The sequence below is a fragment of the Mastigoproctus giganteus genome, chromosome 1 (genome assembly GCF_048544385.1).
Source record: "Mastigoproctus giganteus isolate SK-2022 chromosome 1, ASM4854438v1, whole genome shotgun sequence".
Classification (NCBI taxonomy): Eukaryota; Metazoa; Arthropoda; class Arachnida; order Uropygi; family Thelyphonidae; genus Mastigoproctus; species Mastigoproctus giganteus.
In genome coordinates, this window is record NC_143575.1 from 126,709,116 (window position 1) to 126,736,535 (window position 27,420).

General features: G+C 36.2%; 1 protein-coding gene across 1 annotated transcript in view; it reads right to left on the reverse strand.

Annotated features, from left to right (window-relative positions):
- Positions 1-6,614: 6,614 nt before the first annotated feature.
- LOC150091127 (protein Wnt-11b-2-like) overlaps positions 6,615-27,420 on the reverse strand; it is a 200,767-nt gene continuing 179,961 nt past the window's right edge. The window contains exon 5 of the mRNA XM_090386860.1: positions 6,615-6,789. Coding sequence (XP_090242986.1) covers positions 6,615-6,789 — 175 coding nt within the window. The remainder of the gene's footprint in view (positions 6,790-27,420) is intronic.

Consider the following 27,420-nt stretch of genomic DNA (forward strand, 5'->3'; position numbering starts at 1 on the left):
AATACACTTCTGCAGAAACTATAAGATGCATCTGGATTGTGAACTAAGACTTAAAAATGATCTCATACCTCTTACAACTGGTACCCCCCCCCCCCTTTTTGGACAAACTCTCAATAATAAACTTGCCTTTCTGGACCATATTAAATACATTCATACAGTCTGGCTGAAAAAACTAAATATACTTAGAGTGATGTCTGCACTAACATGGGGTGCTAATTGTGGCACTCTACTACATTTATGCCAAGTCCTAATTATTCCTAAACTAGACTAAGATGTCCCAATATATGGCTCAGGAGACCAAGTGCTCCAAAGTGGCTTGACCTACTTCATCATAATGCTTTATGTATTGCTTTGGGAACATATTGAACATTATTCATACAAAGTTTATATGCAATGGCACAAAAACCTCATTTCATCTCCATGGACAAACATTGTTGGTAAACCATGCTGTAAAAATCTATAGTCATCTAATCTGACAATACCATTTCTATCCACAGTGATGGTCTATACAAAAACAAACCCAAATCAAGTTTTCAGAGATCATACTGTAATACTTCCATGGCAACTATGTCTGATATACTTTGATGGCTATTTTCAACAGCTTGAAAAACAAGTCCTTATGTACTTATTATTGTTAGTAATAGTGGTGGCATAAGATGCAAGAAAGCAAGCTTATAAAGCATCTACTTAAAAAAAAAAAAAACCTACATCACCTGTCCATCTCTTCCACTAATTTTTCTACTTCTTTCTTAAATTTATTCAAACCATCTACTTCCACAACAAGAGATGGAAGTTTGTTACAACAGTAACCCCCCCTCCCCAAGTCATGTTCATTTTACATTAACCTGAGTGTAATACCATGCAATGGTATATTAATCTGGGATTACTGCTACCCATATGCAGTACCTTGCATTTGTCAATGTTAAACTTCAAATGTCATTTCTCAGCCCATCTGCCTAATTTTTTTAGATCTGGTTGCAGTAGCTTACCACCTTGCTAACCTTTGTATCCAAATCAAGCTCAAACTTGGACATTAAGCCTGATATGCCTTCATCAGTATTGTTAATAAATACAGTATAGAAAACAACAATAGGCCAAGCACCAAACCCTTGCCCACCCTTTTATCCAGAGCAGTAATTTACCCTTAATGCTACACTGCTACAATTTATATAGCAGTCTTTTATGTGCAACAGTATCAAAAGCTTTCCTGAAATCCAAGTATATGATATCAGAATTGTTTTTTTACATCCAGTTCCTTTGTTACTGCATCATAATATCTAATCAGTTTGTACTTATTATTGTTAGTCAGACAAGATCATTCCTTAACAAATCAATTAATCCATTCTGTGACTGCAGTATAATTACATTGCTGTCTAGCGATGCATACAGCCCACTACACTATCCACAATATGAACAGATATACATAGACTGCTCTTTCTCAAATACAACAATCTGTCAAGCACTCCCCTCTGAACTCACTGCCATTTGTATTTCATTGAACCATATAGACAAATTCTGTTTCCAAAAATGTCTTGTATACACAGATTCACTGAGCAAAATACAAGTCTTACACAGTAAATGCAGTCTTAGACAATGTATTCCTACATGAAATTCAAATCTGATTGACAGAACTCAGAGATGTACACAGTAGTTTTTTGCTGGATTCCAGGACAGTAATAAATGAATGGCAAAAGGTCTAACTGACTTAGAGGTCTCATCCTACCAGCTTCCATATGTTGATATAAAATGATCATGTAACAGCAGTGGTTAAACATTTGATATACTTTATATTTGATATAAAGCCATGGAAGTCAAGTAACCAAATGAACAGACATGAGGAAGTTGTCCTTGCAAGAATCCGTATTGGAAACATTATTTAACACATCTGAACTTGCGAAAGATGAATCTCGGGCCCTACTATCACACTCAACTTACTCTCAAGCATGTTCTCACAGAATGTTTCTTTTATCAAACAATCTTTAATCCCAACAGGAATAGGCAAGACCCACTGACCTTAACACACCTAATAGGAGAAGATGCAGCTCTTGATGAAGTATTCATGTTTATTAAAATAATAATCTGTTTAATAGATATAGTCATTACTAACAACTAATGAAATTATATCTTCAATATCATTTTTTAGGTGCAATAGGGCCTAAGCTTCCACTGCACCAAAATCTCCAAAGAACAATACCAAGCACAATCAAAAACTGTATTCTTGAAATATCAATAGAAATTCCTTCAGTTTCTCCAACCTTTTCATCAGATTTGTCTAAATCTATCACTGCTGATAAACAAAGATAGAGATTCACAGAATCAAGTTTGTTCCATCTTTGTAAAATAAGTGTACAGGTTGTGCATATAAAAAATGCTACTTTTATTGTAGTAAAGGTTCAGTGTGCTATTGTTATGAATTCAGTTTTGTTGTATCATATTAAAGACAAAACTGATTGTAATGAAATTAATATTTTTAGAATTTTCTCAAAATATATCTCAAGCATCATAATTTTACATTAAAGTTATGTTGTTTGAGACTAATGTCCTTTGACATTTTGGTTTGACAGTTTCCATAAAATATGGTAACATTTTGAATGATTTTAAGCATGCCTAAAATTTTGTGATTTTTGCATTTTTTCAAACTTGAATTAGTAATTTAATTAAATTTTTAATAAATGTATTTTTGCACTTATATTTATTTATGAAATTATTATTTATTATTTATTTTTTTATTGTTTGCATGCAACTCATGCTGTCTTGATAATTTTTATTGTGTTTCTAGCATAGTTTCTTCTATGGAAATATTCATAGATAATATATTTTTAAAATATACATATATACAGGTAGCCCTCAATTTACGTCGGGGTTATGTTCGTGGGGGGACCGATGCAAATGGAACCCTTTATATAATGGAGTCAATTGGAAATCACAGGTTTAGGTTCCAGACACCAAAAATTTTACCTACCACTTTGCATTGATTGTTTTGTTTTATTAGCATTCTTCATAGTTTTAGTAATGGAGGCATATTCATAGCCCTACACACATTACGGTGGCTTTCACCAGATTCCATCCTCCTAATATTGCACTAGGATTCAATGAACTACTTTTACCAGACATGGCATCTCTTTATTCTATTAAACTAAAACTTTATAATATGGTGGCAAAAACTGCACACGGCTATTACTATTATTATTTAATTTATTAATAGCACAATTATAAAAAAAATGTTAATGTAATAAAGTTCCAACACATGTAAATAGCGTAAACAACAACCAACTGAATGCTTCACCGCATTGACCTTTACCACACGCATCCACGAGTGGCTACTTTGAGGGCGGGAATCTTTCTCGTATCTGATACGGATGCACTAATTGCTGATTGGCTCAGATTGTCCTAAATCACATGAACAGTGCATGATACATAGCACAATATGATGCCAATAAATTTTGTCTGACAATTTTAAACTTTTAATTTATAAAAAAATTGCAAAAAATAAATAAATAAAAATAAAAATGCTGTTGTTGTCAGTGATCGGTGCTATTGTGAATCAGCGCAAAACGAGGGCTACCTGTTTGTATAAATAAAACGATATACCTCATATAATTCCTTAGTGACATTGCATAAGCCATTGATTCTAGTGCTGGATGCAGGTACACTAGGTTATTTTAAAACTTAACATTACAACAGTAAAATAAGGCAACCCAGAAAAGGGCAAGCAAAACATTGCTAAGGTCACGCAGTTTCATTTAACTTTTTTTCTAGCTGATCAGATTAACTATCCAATGCTTTTTTTCAGCAAATGCACAAGTCATCATCTTACATTTGTGCCCAATTAGGTATCTTGGGCCTTATCTTTTGTTATAACCATGTTATAGCAATTTAACAAACATTTAGGGAATCCATTCTCTCTATTGATAGTAGTAGTAGTGGCATGTGATGCAAGAAAGCAAGTGTATGAGCTTATGCAGCATCAGCCAAAAAAAAAAAAAAATCACAAAAATCACACCATTCCCTCCAAATGCCTGTCCAGTTCCTCCTTAAATTTATTTAACCTATCAACTTCACAACGACAGATGGAAGTTTGTTCCAGCAATTAACCACCCGCTGGCTAAAGGCAAATTTCCACACATCTATTCTACATCTGTCTTTTCTTAATTTGAATTTATTCGCCCTTAGGTTCGTAATCTGAACAAGTGGAAGGATCCCACTTGTTCAGATTAGTGAAGTTCTTTATCATCCCTCCATCACAGTCCTAGCAGGACTATGTGTGATATTGTGTTCTGTCACAAAGTAGGACTATTTGACATTCTCTCTCAGGGTAACTCAGAAACTTTTTTTTGGCTGATGCAGCATAAGCCTCAGGCTTCCTTGCATCATATGGCCAATAATAATAATAACAAATAGTATAACAAATAGATTTTCTTCACAGGGATGAAAACAGTAAAAAGAATGTTCAAAAAGTTAAAGTTGAATTGGATGAAATGATTACTCCCAACAAAACACTGCATTTACTTATATTTGCAGTTAAATGATATAATAATTCATACAAATTCAGTGCAAAGATTATTTCTTACAGAACCAAATTATCTTATCTTTGTTTCACAATCATACGAGGGGCGATCATTTAATTTGTGAACTGGTGCAAGATTTTATGTCTACCGTGGGAACTTTCCATAACTTCTGCTACAGGCATTCTCCCTGATTGCTACCAAGCAGACTATGTACGCAATGCCAGTACTTGTCGAGCTAGTGTTGCGGGAAGTTTTTTAGCCACATGTCACTGGTGACCGTTTTGAGGCAAGTATCATGTCAGACATACAGATTGAACAGCAATATGTGATTTGTTTTTGTGTCAGGCAGGGCTTAAGTCATCGGAAATAGTTAGAGATGAATGAAGTGTATGGTAATGAGTGTCTTGGTAGGATGGCCATATTCCTGTGTGAAGTGGTTTCTCCATCAAGACAATGCCAGGCCCCACACAGCTAATATTTTGCAGGCAGTGATCACTGCCATAGGTGCTGAGGTTCTGCCACATCCCCCTTATTCACCAGAATTACACCCGCATGATTTCTTTCTGTCTCCACATCTGAAGAAAGCTCTGAAAGGCAAACGTTTCACATTGAACACATCGATACTTGCAGAGCCACAACAGAAGCACTTTGCAGTCTTTGGAAAAATGGCTTGCAAAAATCATTTAATGAGTGAGTATGACAGTGGCAAACGTTTTGTAAATTTCAAGGGAGAGTATTTTGAAGAGATATCCACAGAAGATTCAGATGATGACAATTAAGATAAGATCTTGCACCAGTCTCCAAATTAAATGATCATCCTTCATATATTATGAAAAGTAACATCCACCTTGATTTTATTAAAATCAAGAAATTATAAAAAATGTAATTAATAATGTATTAATTAAATGACTTGGGAGTGTTTAGAGATCATGTAGTACATAATACTACATGATCTCTACAGAGTCCCCATCACAGGTTGCATAATTATCTTTTTTTAGAAATTCTTCATTTGGAAGGAATTTTGGCCTTATCTGTCAACAGCATTTGTTTCTAATTAATAAAACAAGAATGCAGCTTTAATTCATCTACAATGTTAATGAAGCTTCAAAGTCTTCTGTTGGAATACATGTGAGTATTCTCCATAAGCTAAGTGTTCATTTTCTTTTCTCAAGTATGAAAATATTGTTACTGCCACTGTTGTAAATATCTGAACAGTTACTGTTCATTTATAGGTCACATGTTATACTCCTCATCATACTTCACTTTAAATGGATGTTAAAGCTCTAAAACATGATTTTGATGTATAATTGGTCTATAATTTATATTGCTACTAAAAAAAATATCACTCAAACATTTTGCCATTATTGACAACGTTCAGATTAGTATAAGCTGCTTTGTGTGTAACTGTAAAAATACTAAGATTAACTTTACCACGTAGTAAATAAATGTGCTATTGTAATCTTCACTTGATAAATATTTTTTGTCATTTGATTTATTTTATTCTGCAATCTGCATTTCAAAAAGAAAATAGGTAAAGGGGCAGCAAATATACAAACTAAAATCACAAACATAATACTTCACTTCGACCTCAGGGATGGGTCACACACACCCTATAATATATGTACAAATGTAGTCTTATGTAAGTTCACATAAATGATAATGAACTTTTGAAAATTTAGATCCAAACCTGAAATGTCATTTGTTTCTCTACTGTTCAACATGAATTTTTGATTATATAATGAAATGGTCATATGGAATGCCAGTTAAATGAGGGAGAAATAGCAATGACACAGATACAGAAAAAAAAAAAAAAATGGGCAACACAATTGTCACAGTACAACCTTGAAAATCACAAGATATTTGTAGCACACTTTCTACCATAAAAGACTGCATTAACAGCTTCAAGCATGATTCACATCAGTCTTTTTTTTTTTCTTTGCATTCAGGATGAGATGCAAGTCTGAAAATGATTTCTATCCTTTAATGTAGTTCACTACCTGAGGTTACAATGTTAAAATCACCTTACCAGCACATAATTGTCTCCAGTTCATAAACTTTATCCTATTTCCATCACTACTGCTGAACTGTATTTTCATATAACTCAATTTAGTTACATTCATGTATGTCCACCCACCTATGACATATTTTGCACTTTACATAACAACACCAATAATATTTGCAGTGACATCGATCCAAATGTTCCACTGTATATGTTCTGTATCCTCGGCCACAACACATGGAATCACAGCTGTCTGTGCCCTGAGAACTTGCATTACATGATCTATATTTGGAATTGAAAAGGAAAAAGGAAATTAATGTTTTTTTCTCTCTCAATAAAAGCTTAAGAAAAATAAGACAAATTACTTGAGACAGTAAAGAATGTACATTTTATTTACAATCAATGTTTCTTATTTTCGAAAGGAAATGAGATTAAACCTCAGAGTAATAGTTCCCAATCATAAATCAACAAAAATTAATAAAACAGACTATGTTGGATTACTTAATTAATTGATATCTCTACTTGTATCCACCCATGGAATGCTAGTCCACATCATGTGCACTTGGAAACCAATGTCAGAGAGTATGCCATAAGTTACAGAAAATAAATGGTTGAGTTACTCACCAAATTAGAAAACTTTTACCTTCGTGAGTAGTGCCTTATCAGAGAAACCCCCTCATCAACCCCTGAGAGCCTGCAGTGTGCCACTACCATATTGGCCAGTGATATCCACTGCAAGATATAAAAACTAAAAATCCTCAAACCCTCCATAAACAAATTGGTTCTTTTGAATAAAATAAAATAAACATTGCATATTCATAACAACTTGGCTATAGCATGTGGACAGAGTTGTAGCACTGCATGAGACTGATACCTCAAACAGTTTTTAGGGTATGAATTTTTCAAAAAAAAAAAAAATATATATATATATATATCACTCTGGGGGGGGGGGATTTAAAATTCACTTCAGAGAAGAAAATCACTATCTCAAGATTGACTGCTTCCTGAAGTGAATTGAAGCACCACACAGGTATCACAGTGCTCCTCAATAGAGGAGGAGCAGTTTTTAGATGTCGTTTTTCAACAAAAATGACAGGAGACAAAAAAAAAAATAACAAAAATAGTTGCATGCTTTTTTAACCTGTTGACACACATGCAGGAGTCAGGTGCTTCATGAGAAAAGTTTTGCATGTTAATTTTTGGTTTAAGATTAATTTATGAAATTTTCTATACTTCTATATATAGCTCTAGTTTTATCCAAGTTGTTTTTGAAGTAGTAATAAAATGTTTTCTTAGAGTAATAGCTTAAAAGAAACTGACAAGTGCTGCTTGCATTTCATATTTATATTTTGATTGCACGTTTGGACAATTGCCATCTAATTCAAGGATAAAGGCCAGTTATGCTCTGTAACTTTGTAAAAAAAAACATCATCTTGAATCGAATGTTTCAGGGCTTTTGAAGCATTATTAGTTGAGAATTCTCAATACCATTTGTTCCCTGCAATCCTTGTAATTATTTTTGTGTAGAGGTCTGTGAATTGAATACGTAGGGGTTTTTTTTTTTTTTTTTTTTGTTATCAGAAATGTATTCTGATGAGTTACCCTCACATTTTTTTAAATTGTTTGTGTTTCCCACAGACTTCTTACAAAACAATATACAAAAACAGAACACAAAGTGGAGAAAAGTGAACAAACATAATTTTGTGCATGCACACACACACAATTTTAATATTTATAAAAGTAATATAAGCAGAAATGTGCACGTGTAATTTTGAAATTTCACATGTTTAACAACTTTATTAACTCAAAAATAGAAGAACCTAATGTTTCATGCTTATACTTTATACAGTATTTTTTTGAACAATTAAAAAAATTTATGCATATTTTTACTTATATATACACTAAAATGAATTGCACTAGCAACATCCTCTTGTGGACTGGTTTGTGATAGCACAAAGTTGAGGTGGACTGATATAAGATTGCAGTTGGTGCACATGGTGATCAGTTTTTGAGTGTCTGTGAGAAAGAATGGGTAAGTGTCGAGATCTTTTCAACTTCAAAAGTGGAATGATTGTAGAGACAAGACATGCGAGTGCCATTATTTCAGGTGCCTCCGTAGCCAGGTGGGCAGGAGCAGCAGCACGTAGCACACGCTTCTTGATTAGATCGGGGTTTGAGCCCATAACCACTAAATACGGAGGATGCGGAAAGGTCAAGGAATGACCACCGCATATCTCTGGAGCAATATGGCATTAGTTGATAATTCTCCTAAAAACCAAAATAACAATAACAGTCATTATTTTAACAACAGCCAACATTATTATTATTAGCTATATGGTGCAAGGAAGCCTGAGGCTTATGCTGCACCAGCCAAAAAAAAAAAAAAATTCTGAATTATCCCAGAGAGAGAGAGAGAGAGAAGTAGAAAGGAATCAGGAAGAAAGAGAAGAATGATGATATCCAGCTCGGGACCCTGGGTATGCCAAGCTCATACCAGATGTTGAGCCCCTGGGGACATGGTTAACATAGTTCACCATGTGGTGAAGGAGACAAAAGGGTGGTAAGACCATCCTTTTGTTTCCTTCAAGCTCTTTGCCCTTCTCTGCACCCATTCCAGCAGATCTAAATGAGTACCTCCAGACTAATATGCAGTACTTAAGATTTCTAATAAATAAAAATAAATAAATAAACATATGTGATTGGTATAAACCAAACTGATTAAATTAAATAAACTAAACACTGTGTGCTAAATTGGAACCTTATTTCTGATTTTTCGTGGGGTTAGAAAAAGCTAAAGAGAGAGATTAAAGCCGTGGAACACATTTTTTGTTCTGTGGAACAAGTTAGTAATGTATAAAGATATTAAAGAACACTTTCTGTCCTGCTTGAACGAAATGGATGAAAGCAATATTCTTAAAGGATGCTAGTGGGGCAACTTCTATTATTCCAATCCAACTCTTCAGTGAAAGTCATAATGTGATGTTAATATAGATGGTGGTGAAGATGAGTTGATGCAGGAACTATTTATAAAAATATCTACCCAATTCTGATATTACTTAGGTAGAATTCAGTAAAGATTTCATTATGCAATACTCTAAAATTAACAGAAAGGCTTAGGGTTTACTGGAAAAATTTTCACTGGATGTTGGAGCTACACATTGAAAGAATTTTACTGTGTTACTCTGGGCTTTTGTTGCTTTGGTTACACTCCTGGTGATACTACAGCAGGCACATTATTTGTGCTATTGTGCAGACAAAAGGCATTGTTATCAACAATGTACAGCTAGCAACAACAACTACCAACTGCTGGCTGAGTAAGCATGGCTCATCTCAGTCTGTCCTGTACATCTGAGAGCTCTTTAGTACATCAAGAAAAACTACTGGAGAAAACCTTTATGTGGTGTGTTCTCCTTGTTAGCTCTTTGGACAATCTCCCTTGAACTCATACTCCAATGCACTTGGAACTAAATATACAGGACTGTGTCATGATCATTCCTATACTGTGCAGAGTTCTTAAGTGGTAAATTCACCCTGTTGTCAGACTGAAGAATTTTGATTCAGATTTGAATAAGAACTGCTCTCCTTAAGATTCTGTACCGAGACCAGGTTTCTGATCAGTCCATAAGGTCCTCATATTTCTAATAATTTTTTTTGCCTTTGAAGATTCTGCAAAGATTCTAAATATAGACCACGTAATTATACCTGGCTGTGCTGCTGGTGTTTAACTGAGGCATTGCTTGGTTTTAGTAATTCATAAAGAATGTGATGGTGTCTCTTCATCTGTGAGCTCTCGGATGTATTATGTGCTATCTTCCTGTTGTCATCCTTGATGTACAACCCTGAAGCATCTCCGAATTTTGGACAATCTCCTTCAGATCGTCCAAGATTCGGAGTATGTTTTGGACCTCGCAGAGTCTGTTTTTGAGAGTTATAAATAATATGTTGCTGTTTTCTAGTCTCTTAATGAATTCAGTAATTATCATTATTTGGGGGGGGAGGTAGTTCTTGTTCTCCCCATCTGTCTGTATAAACTATATTTTTCTTCTTTTTCCTCCCTCATTTTACTTATACATTAGGCCAGTTTGGGCATCAAACTCATGTTAGACTGCTAACAAAACTTGTTCTTTTTCTGGTATGAAATCAGTTGGCACGGACGGAAGCCAGATATAATATAATATCACTGGACTAAGAGGCCAACCATAGCACCCAAACGTTTCACAACATACTACGATGCATACTCACAACTACATCAATTGGCCTTTACAATAAACCCTATCTCCACGTTTCCATGATGGTTTATATAATGTAGATGGACTAGAACCACCCACATTATAGAAATAAATATATGTTTCCTCAATTCATGCTTGGAACTGCCAATATTGTAATCTTTCTCTAAAACACGAAATTGTAAAATTTGAGTTTATTATTGTTGCTACATAAACTGACCATATTTGAACTTGCTGTGGTGCTTTATGTAGTTGTTTTGCCATAAATAATAATATCAGTAAAGGCCCAAATGTAGTATGACAGTATATAGTGCAGTAACAGATGACTAATACGTTTACTCTGCTATAACTGTGAAACAAATTTTCATGTCAAATACAGTGGAACTCGTTTAAGAGGATTAAAAAATCCAATTCAGATATATGAAGCCTCCACATTTCACTGATCCATTCGTTCCAAATGTTTGTCTAGTTCTGCCTTGGTTAAGAAGCTATCTGGCAAAATAGTTAAAAATCTTTACATTTTGGAAATGCTTGCCTAAGTCAACTTAAAATAATGCAAATGTGGTTAGAATGTTAGTTACTATCTAGTGAAAAGCACTTCACGACTTAATTCAGTTCTACAAAAGAGGTTTCAGCCGAGAGCTTGACATGAGCCCAGAAGAACATGTTATTATCACCTTCTCAAAATGAAGAAGCAATTTTCATGGGAATCAGAGGATGAAACTTTGCAATCCAAAATTTTAGAAATTTTCTGGGTCAATAAATGATTGGTTAGAGATTTTGGCTTCATGTTTCAAATCTCAAGATTATAAATTATGCTTTATCTGCAAAACAAGGCAGGCAAGAAAATGATAAAATTAAATAGATGCTATTTATTCATCATACATCAGATATGGTTATAATGGTGGTATACAATCATCTGGTGGAAAAATTATCACGAATTCACATAAAATCATAGAAGTTACATATGAGTAGTAATAATGACAAGTTAACTAATGCACTGTAAGTTACATTTCAAGTGTGTTATATTTTTATTTCTTAATTTATTTTCTTTTTCTTTGATTTTACCACAGTGAAAAGTAAATAACTAATTACCTTGTTACCAATTAATTAATAATATGGAAAAGTAATTGTTTTCATTTTCACTGCACATAAATATCAACATAATATTCACTCTACGTTTTTTAATAATTCGTAATCAACAGTGCATGAAAGGCAGCATGTACTTCAGGCCCTGTTGATTGAATTAAGTAAGTATACTTATTTCTTCCTGGATTTTAATAACTGAAATATAACACATAGTTAACATTCCTAGTGTGACTGATGTAATAAACAAATAATAATGTAAATTCATGATTTAAGTGTTTTGTAAACTGAGTAGTCCTGTGAGCTTATTTTTGTTTCCTAGAATTAGTTTAAATTATATATGCAGGCCATTGCCTGAACTAGGATTTAGTTTAATTGTGCGCTTAAATTATTGTTATTTCAAGGGGTTTTTTTTTTTGTTTAGTTTAATAATGGATGAAGAAAAATTTATAACACTGGGTCATTCAAATATAAAACTGATTTATCACGTCCAGTGCTGCAAGGTCACCATGGCAGTTTTTTGGAAAAACCCATTGATAACAAATCCTGGATTTGGTGAACCTGTTGATTCAGTGGTGTATTCAGAGATTTCTCTTCAGAGAAAAAATTTAAAAATTCAAATTTATCTATTTATTTTTTACTCACCAAGTCAGTTCCTGCCATCCCCCAAGATTAGTAAATACATTGATCAAAACATAGCTCACCGATAATATCCCAAATACTTTGATGGCAATTCCAAATGATTTAAAAATTTTTTACTTACCTGATTGTAAATAACACAATATTTCTTATGCATTCATTTGAAAATTTAAATTAATGCACTAAAAAATATTACATTGAAAACAAAAATTAAGGTATTGATATGTGACATCTGATATGCTACATTGTAGTACTGTATTTCTGAATGTGCGCTATATGGTATACTATATTTCTTATAAATAAAATATGCTTTCAAAACTAGTGAACATTTTTCACTACTGTAAAATGTATTTTGTCATCTAATTTACTTATTTATATTAAGCACAAGGTTGTTTAGCCGAACCTGGATTCAGCGATGAGCCAGTCCCTCACGATAATATGCCAATTCAGTACTTCCACAGCATGGACTACATTCTTCTTCAGAAGAAATGGAATGCCATGGAGGTGCAACTGGTAGAGACCTGAGTATTTTAGCCAATCCTAAATATACACCAGATGAAGGAACATCGGAGCCAGAGCTGGTTTACCTAAAATAAGTTGAATGACCTCATTACAGATTTAGCCCCTCCAAAGACGAAGCTGAATTTCTCACATTCAGACTAAAGCAGAAACACTTCATTAACAGCGGTTCTCAAACTCTTTCATCAGCGAGCTAATGTTGATGAAAATACAATGATAGAAACTGGCCACATATTGGATTAATGCTGTGATATCACTGATATGTATATACATTGCACAACATACATATTAGAAACAACAGTTTTCACTAAATTTCAATATAATTGGCAAAAAATATACACAAAATTAACATATTTTCAAATGAAACCTTAAATGGTATTTTTTTTTAAGTGAAGCAGGACAAAATTTTATGTCAATTGTACAGCAACATGAAAAACAATTAAATGTAATATTGATCAGAAATTTAAATGATCGAAAGTATGAATTTTAGTGTTACCAAAAAAAAGTACAAAATCTAAGTTTAATATTTTGAAGCATGCGATTTATGGAATTGATTTTTGTTTGAGATTATTTCAATCAACCTGTGTTCTGAAGATGTATGGATACATAAAACACATGCAAGATGACTATCTGTTAATTTGGATCTTAACTTAGACTTGTTTATGTTCATAGTAGAGAATGTTTTTTCACAGATATAAGTACTTCCAAATAATGCTACCATTTGATGTTAGTACACAAGTCTTATGAAGCCATAAAATTTGAACAAAGATTTCCTTCACATTTATGTATAACATCATACAAAAAGCTCGCAGGCTGCAGATGTCCAGCAAGCCACCCTATTTGAACCACTGATTAAGAAGGATGTCAAAGTATCTAACTATCAAAACAGAAACAAAATTTCTATTTTTGCCAATTAAAGTTTTGATGAAATTCTTCACCATAATTGGTCTGCTACTGCAAAGATATGGAGTTTTTAGGGAAATACCACAAGCACATTGTTGCATCTGAATGGCACATAATCAATTCCTCAGAATATCTGAAATCAGCTGTTCTGCATAATGGGAACTTAAAGCCATCCATCCCATTGCCCATTTAGTTCACTTAAAAGATACATATTCTAACATGAAGACACAACTAGAAGCAATTCAATACAGCACTCATCAGTGGAATATCTGCAGTAACATACCAATGACCTCAAAGTTATTGGTATGTTAATTGGACATGTAAGGAGAGTTCACAAAATGTTTCCAGTGTGACAGCCATTTTTCCACAGACCACATTACATCAGGTGTACTGGCCTCGAAGCGTATATGAGCCAGGGTTGAGTGTAAAGATTTAGTCACCAACAACTTGTGCCATATATATATATATATATACTATCATTGAATTTTATTAAATATTAACATTAATTAAATTATAATAAAGTAAATAAATAAATAATTAGGCGTTCATTAGAGGCAGCGACATGCAATTCCTCCATATGAAGCTGAAATACATCCAATATTTTAAATTAAATAAAATAAAACATAAGCCAGTAGTATGGCAAAAACTGTAGAGCGAAAATTAACATAAAAATAACCCAAATAAACAAACGAACAAAAAAAAAAGAATAGACATAATAGTAGCCCGATAATCATTGTATAATTTCGAGTTTTAAATCCGATTAATAAAAACTATACAAATTTTAAGATAATGCCAATTATATAATAATTTAGCGGTACCCCCCTGAGAGGTACCAGTTCCGAAAGACGTGAAATATCGCCAAAAGAGGGTTAAAGGAACTACCAAACGATAACAAAATCAAAATAAATTAAAATAAATATAGACTGACCATTATGCCCCATATCAACAGAGGACCACGAGGCCAATAAGGGTCATGGAATCGGAGGAGGGAGAGTGAATTGGTACTTCGATCTTTTCACCACGGCGACGATTTGTATAGCGATTGAAATGCAGCGATTCCATGACCATTATTGGACTCGTGGTCCTCTGTTAATATGGGGCATAATGGTCAGTCTATATTTATTTAAATTTATTTTGATTTTGTTATCGTTTGGTAGTTCCTTTAACCCTCTTTTGGTGATATTTCACGTCTTTCGGAACTGGTACCTCTCGGGGAGGTACCGCTAAATTATTATATAATTGGCATTATCTTAAAATTTGTATAGTTTTTATTAATCGGATTTAAAACTCGAAATTATACAAGGATTATCGGGCTACTATTATGTCTATTCTTTTTTTTTTTTTTTTTTCGTTCGTTTGTTTATTTGGGTTATTTTTATGTTAATTTTCGCTCTACAGTTTTTGCCATACTACTGGCTTATGTTTTATTTTATTTAATTTAAAATATTGGATATATATATATATATATATATATATACACAGGGTGTTTCAAAAATGATGGTCAATAATTTAAAGGTGAAAAGTACAAACTAAAATAAGCAAAAAAGTCCAAGTGAACATCGGGCTGCAAATGAACCATTTTCGAGATAATGCACATTTTCTGTTAAGATCCGCCACTGACTATGGGAAGATAGTCTGTATTGGTGAGACCTTGCGCATGCTGGATACGGTAATTGGCAATGTAAAATTCGCCATACACTGCTATGACTCAGTACAACCCTCCTTGTTGAAATTCCTAGATTTTGTTCTATTCTTTCTAACACCCTTTCCTCAACATCAGGTGTTATGCTTCTGGACCTACCTGCTCATACCCCATGTGTGAAGCACCCATGTTCTCTAATGCATTGATGTACCCTGATGAATGTGCGCTTGTTGGGCTGCCTTCGGTGGGGAAATGCTTCTTGGTACAAACGTGCAGTCTCGAGTGCCCTGCCATCGGCTTTTACCATACATGAAAGTGCATATCCATATACTCTTCATTGCTGTAACCTCTCCATGTACTTTGACAAGTACTAATATACCTGCTACGTCTCAGAGCATTGAGAAAGGGGAATGGGAGAGAATGCACATAACCTAACCTAAACAAACAAGTCAGTGGTGGATCCCAACTAGAAATATGCAATATCTCGAAAACAATTCACTTAAGGACCCATGTTTACTGGGCTTTTTTTGCATATTGTAGTCTGTACAGTTCACCTTTAAATTATTGACCATCACTTTTGAAACACCCTGTATATATATATGTTGCATGTATTCTGTGGTCTGTTTACTGGATTGGAAACCCAAGTTTCCAGGAGGAAAAAACCTGCAACCCTTGCCTAAGACCAACTAACTCAGCCACATTGTGAAAAAGGTCTATAAAAATTCCCTGTGTAACTAATGGGATTTGAACTGGGGTCTTTTACAACCAGTGTAGGGAGGCCAGTGATTATACCAACTTGTGCTACTCACAAGAGCATGAGCCAGGGACAAGTGGTGTGCACTATGTTCCATTAGTGCAGTGATTCCCAAACGCAGGGTAACAACCCTAACAAAGGTCACATGGATGTGTCTGAGGATCACAGGAAGGTGATCCTCAGGTCTGAGGATTCACAGGATAAAAAAATTTTTTGGTTAAAATGGACAATGAATTTTGAATATGATAAAATGAGTTGCAAGACCAGCTGATCAGTCTTTTATTCACTCACCCAGATTTTGGCAAGTAAACTACATAGTCATTTTACTTCACAGATTTGTTGGTGAATAGTAAGTAAACTCGCCCATTGAACACAACCTATTTAAGGGAGTTGGCTAGATCCTCTGTGGTGCAAGTGCAACATTGCTTATCAGTTGGCTTTTTGTCATGTGTGTAATGTGTCTTCAGTTCCATTTATCAAACAACTAGTTGCCGATAGACTACTATTGCTCTGAGAAGACAAATTATTTGTTTTACTACATTTATTTATACAAATTTACTGGGATAATAAAATTAACAATTCAGTTGAATTTTGTTTTTGAAATTTAATTGGAAAAATGGTCATACCCTCATACATGAGTTATGAGGATATAAGCATGGGTTTTTGAAATATGATTTCACTGAGTAAAACCATATTTTAAAGTTTAAATGAAGGATCTAAGAATGTCCAACCCCAGTGTATATTCAATGCTCACAAATCCTCACCAACAAATCGATGAAGAAAAATAAATTGAAGCATCATATCAGTTTGGTTCATCCAAATTTCATAGATAAATTAGCATTAGCTGAGGCATATGATGCAAAAAAACAAGCTTATACAGCATCAGCCAAAAAAAAAAAAAAAAAAAAACCAACCTTCCCATTTCGCCCATCCAGTCACTCCAAATGTTTGTCTAGTTCAGCCTTTAATTTATTTCAGCTATCAACTTTCACAACAACAATTGGAAGTCTGTTCCAGCAATCAACTGCCCACTAGCCAAAGGCAACCTTCTGCACATCTATTCTACAACCATCTTTTCTCAGTTTGAATCTATGCCCCCTCAGGTTCTTAATCTGAGCAAGTGGAGGTATCCCGTCAGCATTGAGCCTGCTCAAACCATTCAAGGCCTTATACACACATACACACAAAAATCACACCATTCCCTCCTTCCCTGTCCAGTTCCTCCTTAAATTTATTCAACCTATCAACTTCCACAACGACAGATGGAAGTTTGTTCCAACAATTAACCACCCACTGGCTAAAGGCAAATTTCCACACATCTATTCTACATCTGTCCTTTCTTAATTTGAATTTATATCCACTTAGGTTCATAATCTGAACAAGTGGAAGGATCCCATCAGAATTCAGCGCACTCAACCCATTCAAGGCCTTATACACCTCACTCAGATCACCCCCTAGTCTCCAGGTACTGCAATTTGCAGAACTTAAGCCTCTCTTGGTAAGAGGATCCCTTCATTCCCCTTCTCTGTACACGCTAAAGTAAATCTACATCCTTCCTAAAATGAGGCCTCCAGACCTGTACGCAGTACTCAAGGCGTGGCCTGATCATTGCCCTATACAGAGGGACAATCACCTCCTTTTCCCTGCTAGCAAAATTCCTATATATCATTGACAAAAGCCGACCAGGCTAGCCGAGTGGGTAAAGTACCTGCCCGGCAACCAAAAGGTCGCGGGTTCGATTCCCGCCTCGGGCTTGGATCAAAGTACTGCAAAAGCCTTGGGAGGTGCAATATGGCCACAGAAGCCGATGCGCCAACAACTACCAAATCAAAAATCAAAAAATCATTGACAAAACCCCATGACCTGCCCTGGCAGCCTGTCTGCATTACTCAGAAAACTTCATATCTGACTGCACAATTACTCCCAGGTCTTTTTCATTTTCACCACCTTAACTGTAGTACCACACAGTTGGTACGTTTCTCTGGGATTACTTCTACCCATATACTGTACTTTGCATTTGTCAAGGTTAAACTTCAGTTGCCACTTCTTAGCCCATCTGCGCAAATTATCTAGATCCTGTTGCAGTAGCACACTGCCATTACTGTCATTAACAACCCTGCCAACCTTTGTATCATCTGCAAACTTTGACATTAAGCCTCATATACCTTCATCAATATCATTGATAAATATACAAAACAACAGTGGACCTAACACTGAACCCTGTGGGACTCCACTAATAACATTAGTCCACGAAGAAGTCCACCCATTGATTACCACCCTCTGTCTTCTCCCACTTAACCATCCTTTTATCCATTGTAGCAACTTACCCTTAATAGCATTCTGCTCCAATTTGTACAATAGTCTTCCATGCGCAACAGTGTGAAAAGCTTTCCTGAAATCCAAATATATGATATCAAAATTATTTTTTGCATCCAGTTCCTTTGTAACCACATCATAATATCCTATCAAATTTGTCAAACAAGACTTTCCCTTAACAAACCCATGCTGTGTCTGAATTATTGCTGCAGTCTTGTCTAGATGATCCTGCAATGCATCTTTAACCAGTGACTCCATTATTTTACCCGGAACAGAAATTAAACTAACTGGTCCGTAATTACTCATGTCACCCTTCGATCCCCCCTTTGTGAATTGGGGATACATTTGCACATCTCCAGTCCGTGGGAACCTCCCCTGAGTCCAAGGATGCTCTCATAATTATGGCTAAGGGTTTGCTTAGTTGCTTTGCCGCCTCCTTTAATATAACTGGATAGATCCCATCCACCCCAGGTGCTTTTCTTATGTTTAACTTCAACAATTTCTCCTCCACTTTGCTCTCAGTTATTACAAAATTATTAAGCACCCTGCTACAATTTGATAACCTTCTGCCATTTTCAAACTTTAATAATTCCTCATGTGTGAATGTAGATGCAAAATACTCATTCAGTGTGTTTGCTATCTGAGCAGGATCATCAACAGTCAAACCATCAATGTCAAGTTGACCAATCAGATTCATCCCCTTCCTTCTAGAGTTTATATAAGTAAAGAAATCCTTGCTGTTTTCCTTAGCATCTTTTGCCAAGGATTTCTCGTAATCTGCCTTCGCCTACCTAACCTCCTTTGTGACCTGATTACAGACTAGTTTATATCTGCCATAGGCAGTTATAAGCTAGTGTTGCTTGATAATTTATATGCATCCCATGCATTTTTCTTCTCCGTTACAAGTCTCATTAGTTCATTAGATAACCATTTAGGCCTAAACCTTGAACAATATTTCTTAATAGGTATGAAACTTTTAGTAGCATCCACGATTAATTCCTTGAATGCTTCCCACTTAGAATTTACTGTTTTTAACATTGTCAGTTGATCCCACTGTACAGAATTAAAAAACTTTCTGAGACCACTGTACACACCTTTACGGAAGCAAAAACCCTTTCCTTTACCCCTGATGGTAATTAAATTTTTAAGTAAATCCCACATCAGTACACTGTGATCACTGCCACCTAGTGATTCCTTTATCTGCAAATTCTTAATACACGAATGATCACTGCTGATAACCAGATCAAGAATATTACTCTCTCTGGTTGCCTCTCGAACATGCTGCTGCAGAAAACAATCATCCAGTAAATCCACAAAAGTCTGACTAGTGTGTGAGTGAACAACCCACAAGTTCCAGTCAATATCTGGGAAGTTAAAATCCCCCATTATAAGACATTCTGATTTACTAGCCCACTCTATTTCTCTGTACAATTGTTCATTGTACTCATTCGAGTCATTAGGCCTATAACACACTCCTACTCTTATTTTTGCTTTCGCAGTTTCACACTAATGTCACACTTAACTGACTCAACAGTGCACTGTTCATCTATATCAACTGGGTGCACTTCTTTTGATTTTATGTTTTTCTTAATTAACAGCATAACACCTCCCTTTCTGTACACATTGTACTCCCCAAATTCTAGTTCATCATCAAATTCATCAAATTTATTTACTATACTTCTAACATTGGTATACATGCTTCTATTCCTAGTTACCTTAACACATCCCATATATCCACCTATTTCACGATGACTGCCATCCATCCCTGAAACCCCCAACACCCCTCGCTCCAGGTCGCTACTTATTCTAATAGAAGTTGTGCAAGACTCACCTCCTCTGCCTGCGGCTACTGTTAAACTATTAGTCCTTGTATCCCCCCACTTAACACTGCCTCGATAGCATCAGCAAATATTCTTGCACCCTTTCAATTTAAGTGTATCCCATCCCTGTAGAAGCAGTCTCTCCTGTTAATGGCTCCTCCGTAGCCAGGTGGGAAGGAGCAGCAGTGCATAGCGCACGCTTCTTGATTAGACCGGGGTTCGAGCCCGTCACCACCAAATACGGAGGATGTGACCACCGCATATCCCGGAGCAATATGGCCTTAGTTGCTAATGCTCCTAAAAACCAAATAACTAACTAACTCTCCTGTTAACAAGTACAGACCAGGCTGAAAAAAATTCTATCTCTTGAGCCTTGCACAATCTTTCCAGGGCCGAATTGATAGACAAGGATCTCATCATATTGTCGATCAATTCGATGAGATCCTTGTCGATCAATTCGATGAGATCGACAAGGATCTCCTTTCTATCGTGTCTGGGCAGAATTGCAGACACTTTCAAATTCAATCCTAATTCCTGGCTTTTTTTCAACAGTGACCTGTACTTGTTAAGTAATTCTGCCGGTCTCCTACTCTTAATATCATTTGTGCCAACGAGTACAACTATATCACCTTTTGTGCCCTTAAAAGATGATATCCGCTCTACAACGTCATCAATCTTTGCCCCGGGCAAACATACTCTGGTCCTGTTCCACCTATCCTTTTTACAAAGCATGTTTCCCCGTTTCCCTGACGATAGTCACCAACAACTACTAGTTCCTGTGGGACCAGCGCATTCTGCCTTGGAGGTTGCCGCTGTGTTGCGTGATGACCAAGTGCAAGCTCTGGCATTGATGGGCCCCTCAGTTTAGATCCTTTGAGGGCATCCACCCTGTCCTTCAAGCTCTCATATAAGCACATAACAATGCTGAGTTGTCGCCTGATTTCCTTACACTCCTTGTACACACAAAGACATCCCCCATGGCAATATGTTCCATTCCAGAAGTTCAGCAAACATTTCACAAGTTGCACATTTTTTTAGGCTGTGATGCGTTGGAGAATTCCCCCCCAGTTCTCCCACGAGTCACAGTACTTCTGCCACTTTGTGCCGTTGCTTTGCTGCTCTAGTTTGGGGCATGCTATTTTAAATTAATAAGATCAATAAATTAAATTAATTAATGCTACGCTATCTGATAGAAACAGTGAAGCGTATTACTGTTTCTATAATTATACGTTAAAAATTTGAATTCTCTACCACTATATACAAAAACAATGGGGAAATCTGCATTGCTAATAGTGCACTTTGCAGGTCTGTGTAGATTATGCTCTTTTGGACTGAGAGATGGAAAATGTTTTCCAGAGCAAGCTTTATGGCATATAATTCAGTGGTGTAACTACTGCATTCTGTCGGAAGTGATACAGAAATGATAGTGTCGTGGAATACCGCTGCTGTACCTGTTCCACTTTTAGACTTCGATTGTATATATGTGCAGCTGTTGGATGTTAATACCGATTAAAGAATGTTTTCCCCATTGGTGAAAATAACTGTCACAAGACAGACAATGGAGGAACGTGAGCAACAGGTTCGTGGTGGACTGTATTGAGTTGTATATTCCAGTTTTCTGCTAGTTCCATTAACCTAATACCTGCAGGCCTAGTTGCTTGTGGTTTGTTTCTATAAAAGGTCGTGAGTTGCGGATCATTAAATATTGACCAATTAGGATTGGTCGACTGGCTTTCAATCTTGGTTGCATAGTTCAGTAATAACATATTTCTTCTGATCTTTAGAGGAACTTCATAGGCTTCTACATACAGACTTTGCACTGGAGATGCTCTGAAAGCACCTAGGGCTATTCTAAGAGCTGAATGTTGAATAGGGTTGAGGCGAGATAAAGCACTTTCCCCAGCAGAATCGAAGTCAGGCGGCCCCAGGTGCCAAGCGATTTTGTGATCAAGTGTCTTTGCCAGTAAATGTGTGCTCTTTATTGGTAAAATAAAATCGTTTCCCTTGTTTTCAGCATTACATTAACACTCAATTAATTCAGTAAAGAAAATACTTTACTAGAACAGATGGAAAAGAAACCTTTCTTCTCTTTTTTGTTTTATTACTAACACACTACCGCTTGGTCACAAAGGTGGTACTGCTCTTGCCTCCATGTGGCAGGGCCTGGAAGTGAAAAACTTCTCCCTTCCAGGGCAAAATGGAGCAAAAAGTTCCTAAAACCCAGAAATCCACTTGGTGCATAGATGACACTCCTACAGGGCAAAAACAGCCAGAGACTGATTTTGTTGCAGCTAAACATCAAGACTGACATAGCCAGAATCAGAACTCCAGCTTTTCTTATTATACACTCGACTCAAGAACAACCTGTTGGCAAACGGTTGCTGTTTCTAGTGCAAAAATGCCTAGAAAGTATAATAGGCACACCCAAGACAGTTCGTCGATTAAGATCGGGAGACTTACTGGTTGAAGTTGCCACTGCTCGACAATCTGAGCAACTACCGAAACTAAAAACGTTTGGTGGAATTTCTGTTACAGCTTCACCACATGTTTCCCTGAACACATCGAGGTGTCATCTCCGAATGGGACCTCATGACTGTGTCAGATCAAGAACTACAAGACCAAGGAGTCATCAGTGTCAGAAGAATAATGACAAAGTAGGACGTGTACTTGTTCCTACTCGGAACATAATACTCACTTTCAATAACCCTAAACTACCAACAGCAATCAAAGCAGGTTATCTTAATTGCCATGTTAGAGCGTACATTCCAAACCCCTTATGCTGCTACAAGTGTCAGAAGTTTGGCACTCACAGACAGTCTGCAGAGGTGCAGCTGCCTATGTTGCATGCGGATCCACTGAGCAAATGAATACTGATTGCACAGGGACAACACCAAGTTGTCCTAATTGCAAAGAAGCCCATCCGGCATTTTCCAAGGGGTGTTTCCTCTGGAAATGGGGAAAAAATGTACAGCGTTATAAGATTGAACACAATGTCGCCTACCAAGAGGCCAAAAAGTCCTTTCAAGCTCTGAATGCTAATAAACCAACCTATGCTCAGGTAACCAAAAAACAAATATCATTTTGTAATAACTGAGAGCAAAGTGGAGGAGAAATTGAAGTTAAACATAAAAAAGACACCTGGGGCAGATGGAATCTATCCAGTTACAATAAAGGAGGCAGCAAGGGAAGTAAGCAAACCCTCAGCCATAATTATGACAGCATTCTTAGTCAGGGGAGGTCCTCATGGACTGGAGATGTGCAAATGTATCCCCAATTCACAAAGGGGTTTCAATGGGTGACACATAATTATAGACCTGTTAGTTTAGCTTCTGTTCTGGGGAAAATAATGGAGTCACTGGTTAAAGAGGTGATACAGGATCACCTATACAAGACAGCAGTAATAGTTCAGACACAGCATGGGTTTGTTAAGGGGAAGTCTTGTCTGACCAATTTGATTGGATACTAAGGCACATCAACATCTGTGGCCATAGTGCACCAAGTGAAAGAGGAGATCTTTGTAGAGCCTTAATCGGAGAGAGCTGCAGGATGAAAGCTTTGAGAAATGCCTTAATGTATTAGAACTATAAGCATGGCTAGCTTTCACTAAACTTTGTTGAATTTTTTTTATGGGTAACCCCAAGTCTCCGCATACAACGATGAAGTCCAGAAAACGCTCCATGCATATAGAGAAACAGGATGTCATATGTCGCTGAAACCATTTCTTGCAATTGTATTTAGACTTGACAGTAACGAACAGGGAAAAACGATTTTCACTATTTCTGGAATGACTACTGCTGCATGCTTTACTGCAGCAATCCGAACGAAGTGTGCTACCAAAGGAAATCAACTGGTCAACATTTTGGAATTGCACATATCTTTTTCACAATGGTGAATAAATTGTTTAAGGTTTAATTTTTTAAGTTTAAGGTTGTAATGATGTACAAATTGTTAAACAATTTGTACATCATTAGTTAACTACTAATGATGTACTGATATCATCAGCAGTCGTGTTAGGAAAATTATACATGCCAGAAACAAACCAAGAACATATTTGAAATCAGTGAAAAATATTAATTTAGAAAGGTGTTTGTCTTTGATGAAGAAGAAAGTTTCATTTAGTTACAGATATTTAATTTATTATAAGTGGGAAGATTAGAATATCTAAATTCAAACAGTAAGAGTTCCTGGGGCGAAGAATCAATGAAAAATTATTCTAAGTTAATCTTAAGAGGTAGATCATTATATAAGAATAGTAATGGCAAATGATGCAAAAAAAGCAAGCTTATATAGAATCAGCAAAAAAAACAGTTCGCCCATTTGTACCCTCCAAGAATTTGTCCAGTTCTCTCTTGAATTTATTCAACCCATCCATTTCCACAACAACAGCGGCCTGTCCTAACAATCACCACCCGGTGGCTGAAGGCAAACTTCCGTACAACCATCTTTCCTCAACTTGAATTTCTGCCCTCTCATGTGCATAGTCTCAGCAAGTGGAAAAATACTATAAAAATTCAGCTTACTCAATAGTCAAGACTTTAAACACCTCAGTCAGATCTCCCTGCATGTGCCTGGTCTCATGGTGCAATTTGCAGAAATGAAGCCTTTCTAGGTAAAAGCACCCTTTTGTTCCCTTCACCAATCTGGTTACCCTTCTCTGCACCCGTTTCAGCATATCTACATCCTTCCTAAAGTGAGACCGCCTGACCTGTGTACAGTACTCAAGATGCAACCATAATGTTCAACGAGTACCTCTAATTAATTGAGGTCCAACAATATTATATAATTACCTGCAGTCACAAACCGTAAATAAAATATTGATAGGCACTGATAAGCAATATTTATTCTTTATACTTAAGCCTACCATTATTTTCACTATATTCTTAAGGCTACCTCTAGTGGGTAGCGCAGTTGATAGAATCGCCATCCTCCCCACACCTGGTTGAAAACTCTTGAGTCCGAGTCCCATCGATGACGTGAGGAATTTTTACAAAACCTGGCTGAGATATTCGATCCCAGGCAAGGGCAGCATGGAAACTCGGGTTTTTCGTCCAGCAAACAGAAAATCGACCAGAGAGCATGCAATTTTCAGACAGTACACACGGAGCAATATGGCCTTAATCGCTGACGCTCCTAAACTCTACTACAGCAAAAACAGCTACCATCATTTTCTTATTTAATCTTAAGAATAAATATAAGGACTGAAGAAATAGTTATAAACATATCACCACTGCATGATGATAGGAACAGGAGAACAGCTAGAAACAGAAATTCAAAAATTGAAATCCTGACTGCTACTCCTTACAAAACAAATCCTTGTGGAGAAGTCAACGATGCAACAGATCTAATTTTGGCTTAAAGGAAACAGCACTAAACTTGAAAAAAATCTATGTACAGTATCTTGAAACCCACTGCACACCTAATTGAACAGAATAAATCACTTTCATTAGTTACAGAAAAGTAGAACGTTCGGTGCCTTGCTCTGAATCACCAGTGATCACAGCAAATGAAACAGTGCACTGTTTGTGGAGGAATATTTGCTAACTGGATCCAAAGTTACGCAGCACTCGCAAATGCCGGGCATAATGAATAATATGCTTATGCTGATCTATTTGAACATTATCAAAATAAAAGATTTAAAATAACTAAATTTAGAATGTGCTAGTCCAGCTTGTATGTCTGGCAATCAAAAAATTGTTACTAATATTTTATCGGCCATCATCAATTTATTATGTTCTATCTTAGTTTGACATTCTGGAAGGCTGCGTAGCCTCTATGTACTTCTCTAACAAATATATTTCTAAAAGTATAATATCAGTATTTTCTTAAGTGTCCGGGCTACCCAATTCTCCCCTAATGGCTTAACGGAGGTTAAGAAAAAGATTCTGTTAATGTCGACTGCTGTTGTATGATCGTGTTCTACGGATGAAGAACGAAAAAAAACTTCGTCACGCACTGTATGTTTTCAATAGGTGGGGTTGCCTTCAGCCTTTTATTTAAGAAACAAAAATACTAATCACAGAGCCCGAGGGTCGGAATTGTGCCTTGAAATAACCTCTGACTTTTATATCACAGCCTGGGTGGTAAATGGTTCTCTAATACAGCACCTCTCCTCCATGTTCCATTTGTCTCAATTTTTCTGAGATCTCGCTCTACGATCGCATGCTCGGACTCTTCGTAGCCTTCGGCAGCAACACTTCTGCAGATGGTTCTATGGCTGGATTATAACAGCTATGGCAAGGCGTCGCTGGTTTCATGAAGTTCTATTATTTACCTCTCCTTTCTATGAAATTAAACTTCATATTGCCCAGACGACATGCCCATAAATTTTTTATATTAAGGTTTCAAAACCTTATCTGCATTCACATAACCATAACTATGGCGGAACAAGCAGCGCACTTACCCCGGGTAAGTGCGCTGCTTTCAAATACCGCAAAATGAGGAGGGCAACACGCATTTTACCCATTCATTATTATTTTATCATGTTTACTGGGTATACTAGAGCGCGCAAAATTTTTATATTGCTTCAGCAAAGGAATATCAAGTTATGGCTCAGGGTATCCAGCCAATGCTGAAACTGGAACATTTCAAAAAGAATGTTGATATTTGGCAACAAAAGGAAGATTAACAAAAAATATAAACACAAAGGGCGTTTCAAAAGTTTTATATCTGAGATGGACCGTGGTCTCCACGGACCACAAAATACAGGATATCAATAAATTAATGACCACATTGCAAACGATTATTAAGCGGAAAATAGAGCTGATATATGAATAATTGTCTTTGTAAGAGCCGCTCCGAGTTTTATATAGATGTCGCTAGTGTTGATAACAGTTTCTCCGAATAACGATCAAAATAGCGACGGTACAACAGAAAGCGATGTATGTATTGTGTTTTCCGAGTTTAAAGCTATAGTTACAGTGCAAAGGCGGACCTTTCCCCCCCCCCAACTCCATGAGGAATAAAACAGTGCATCCAGTTGACATGGGTGGCCAGTGCAAAGTTGAGGCA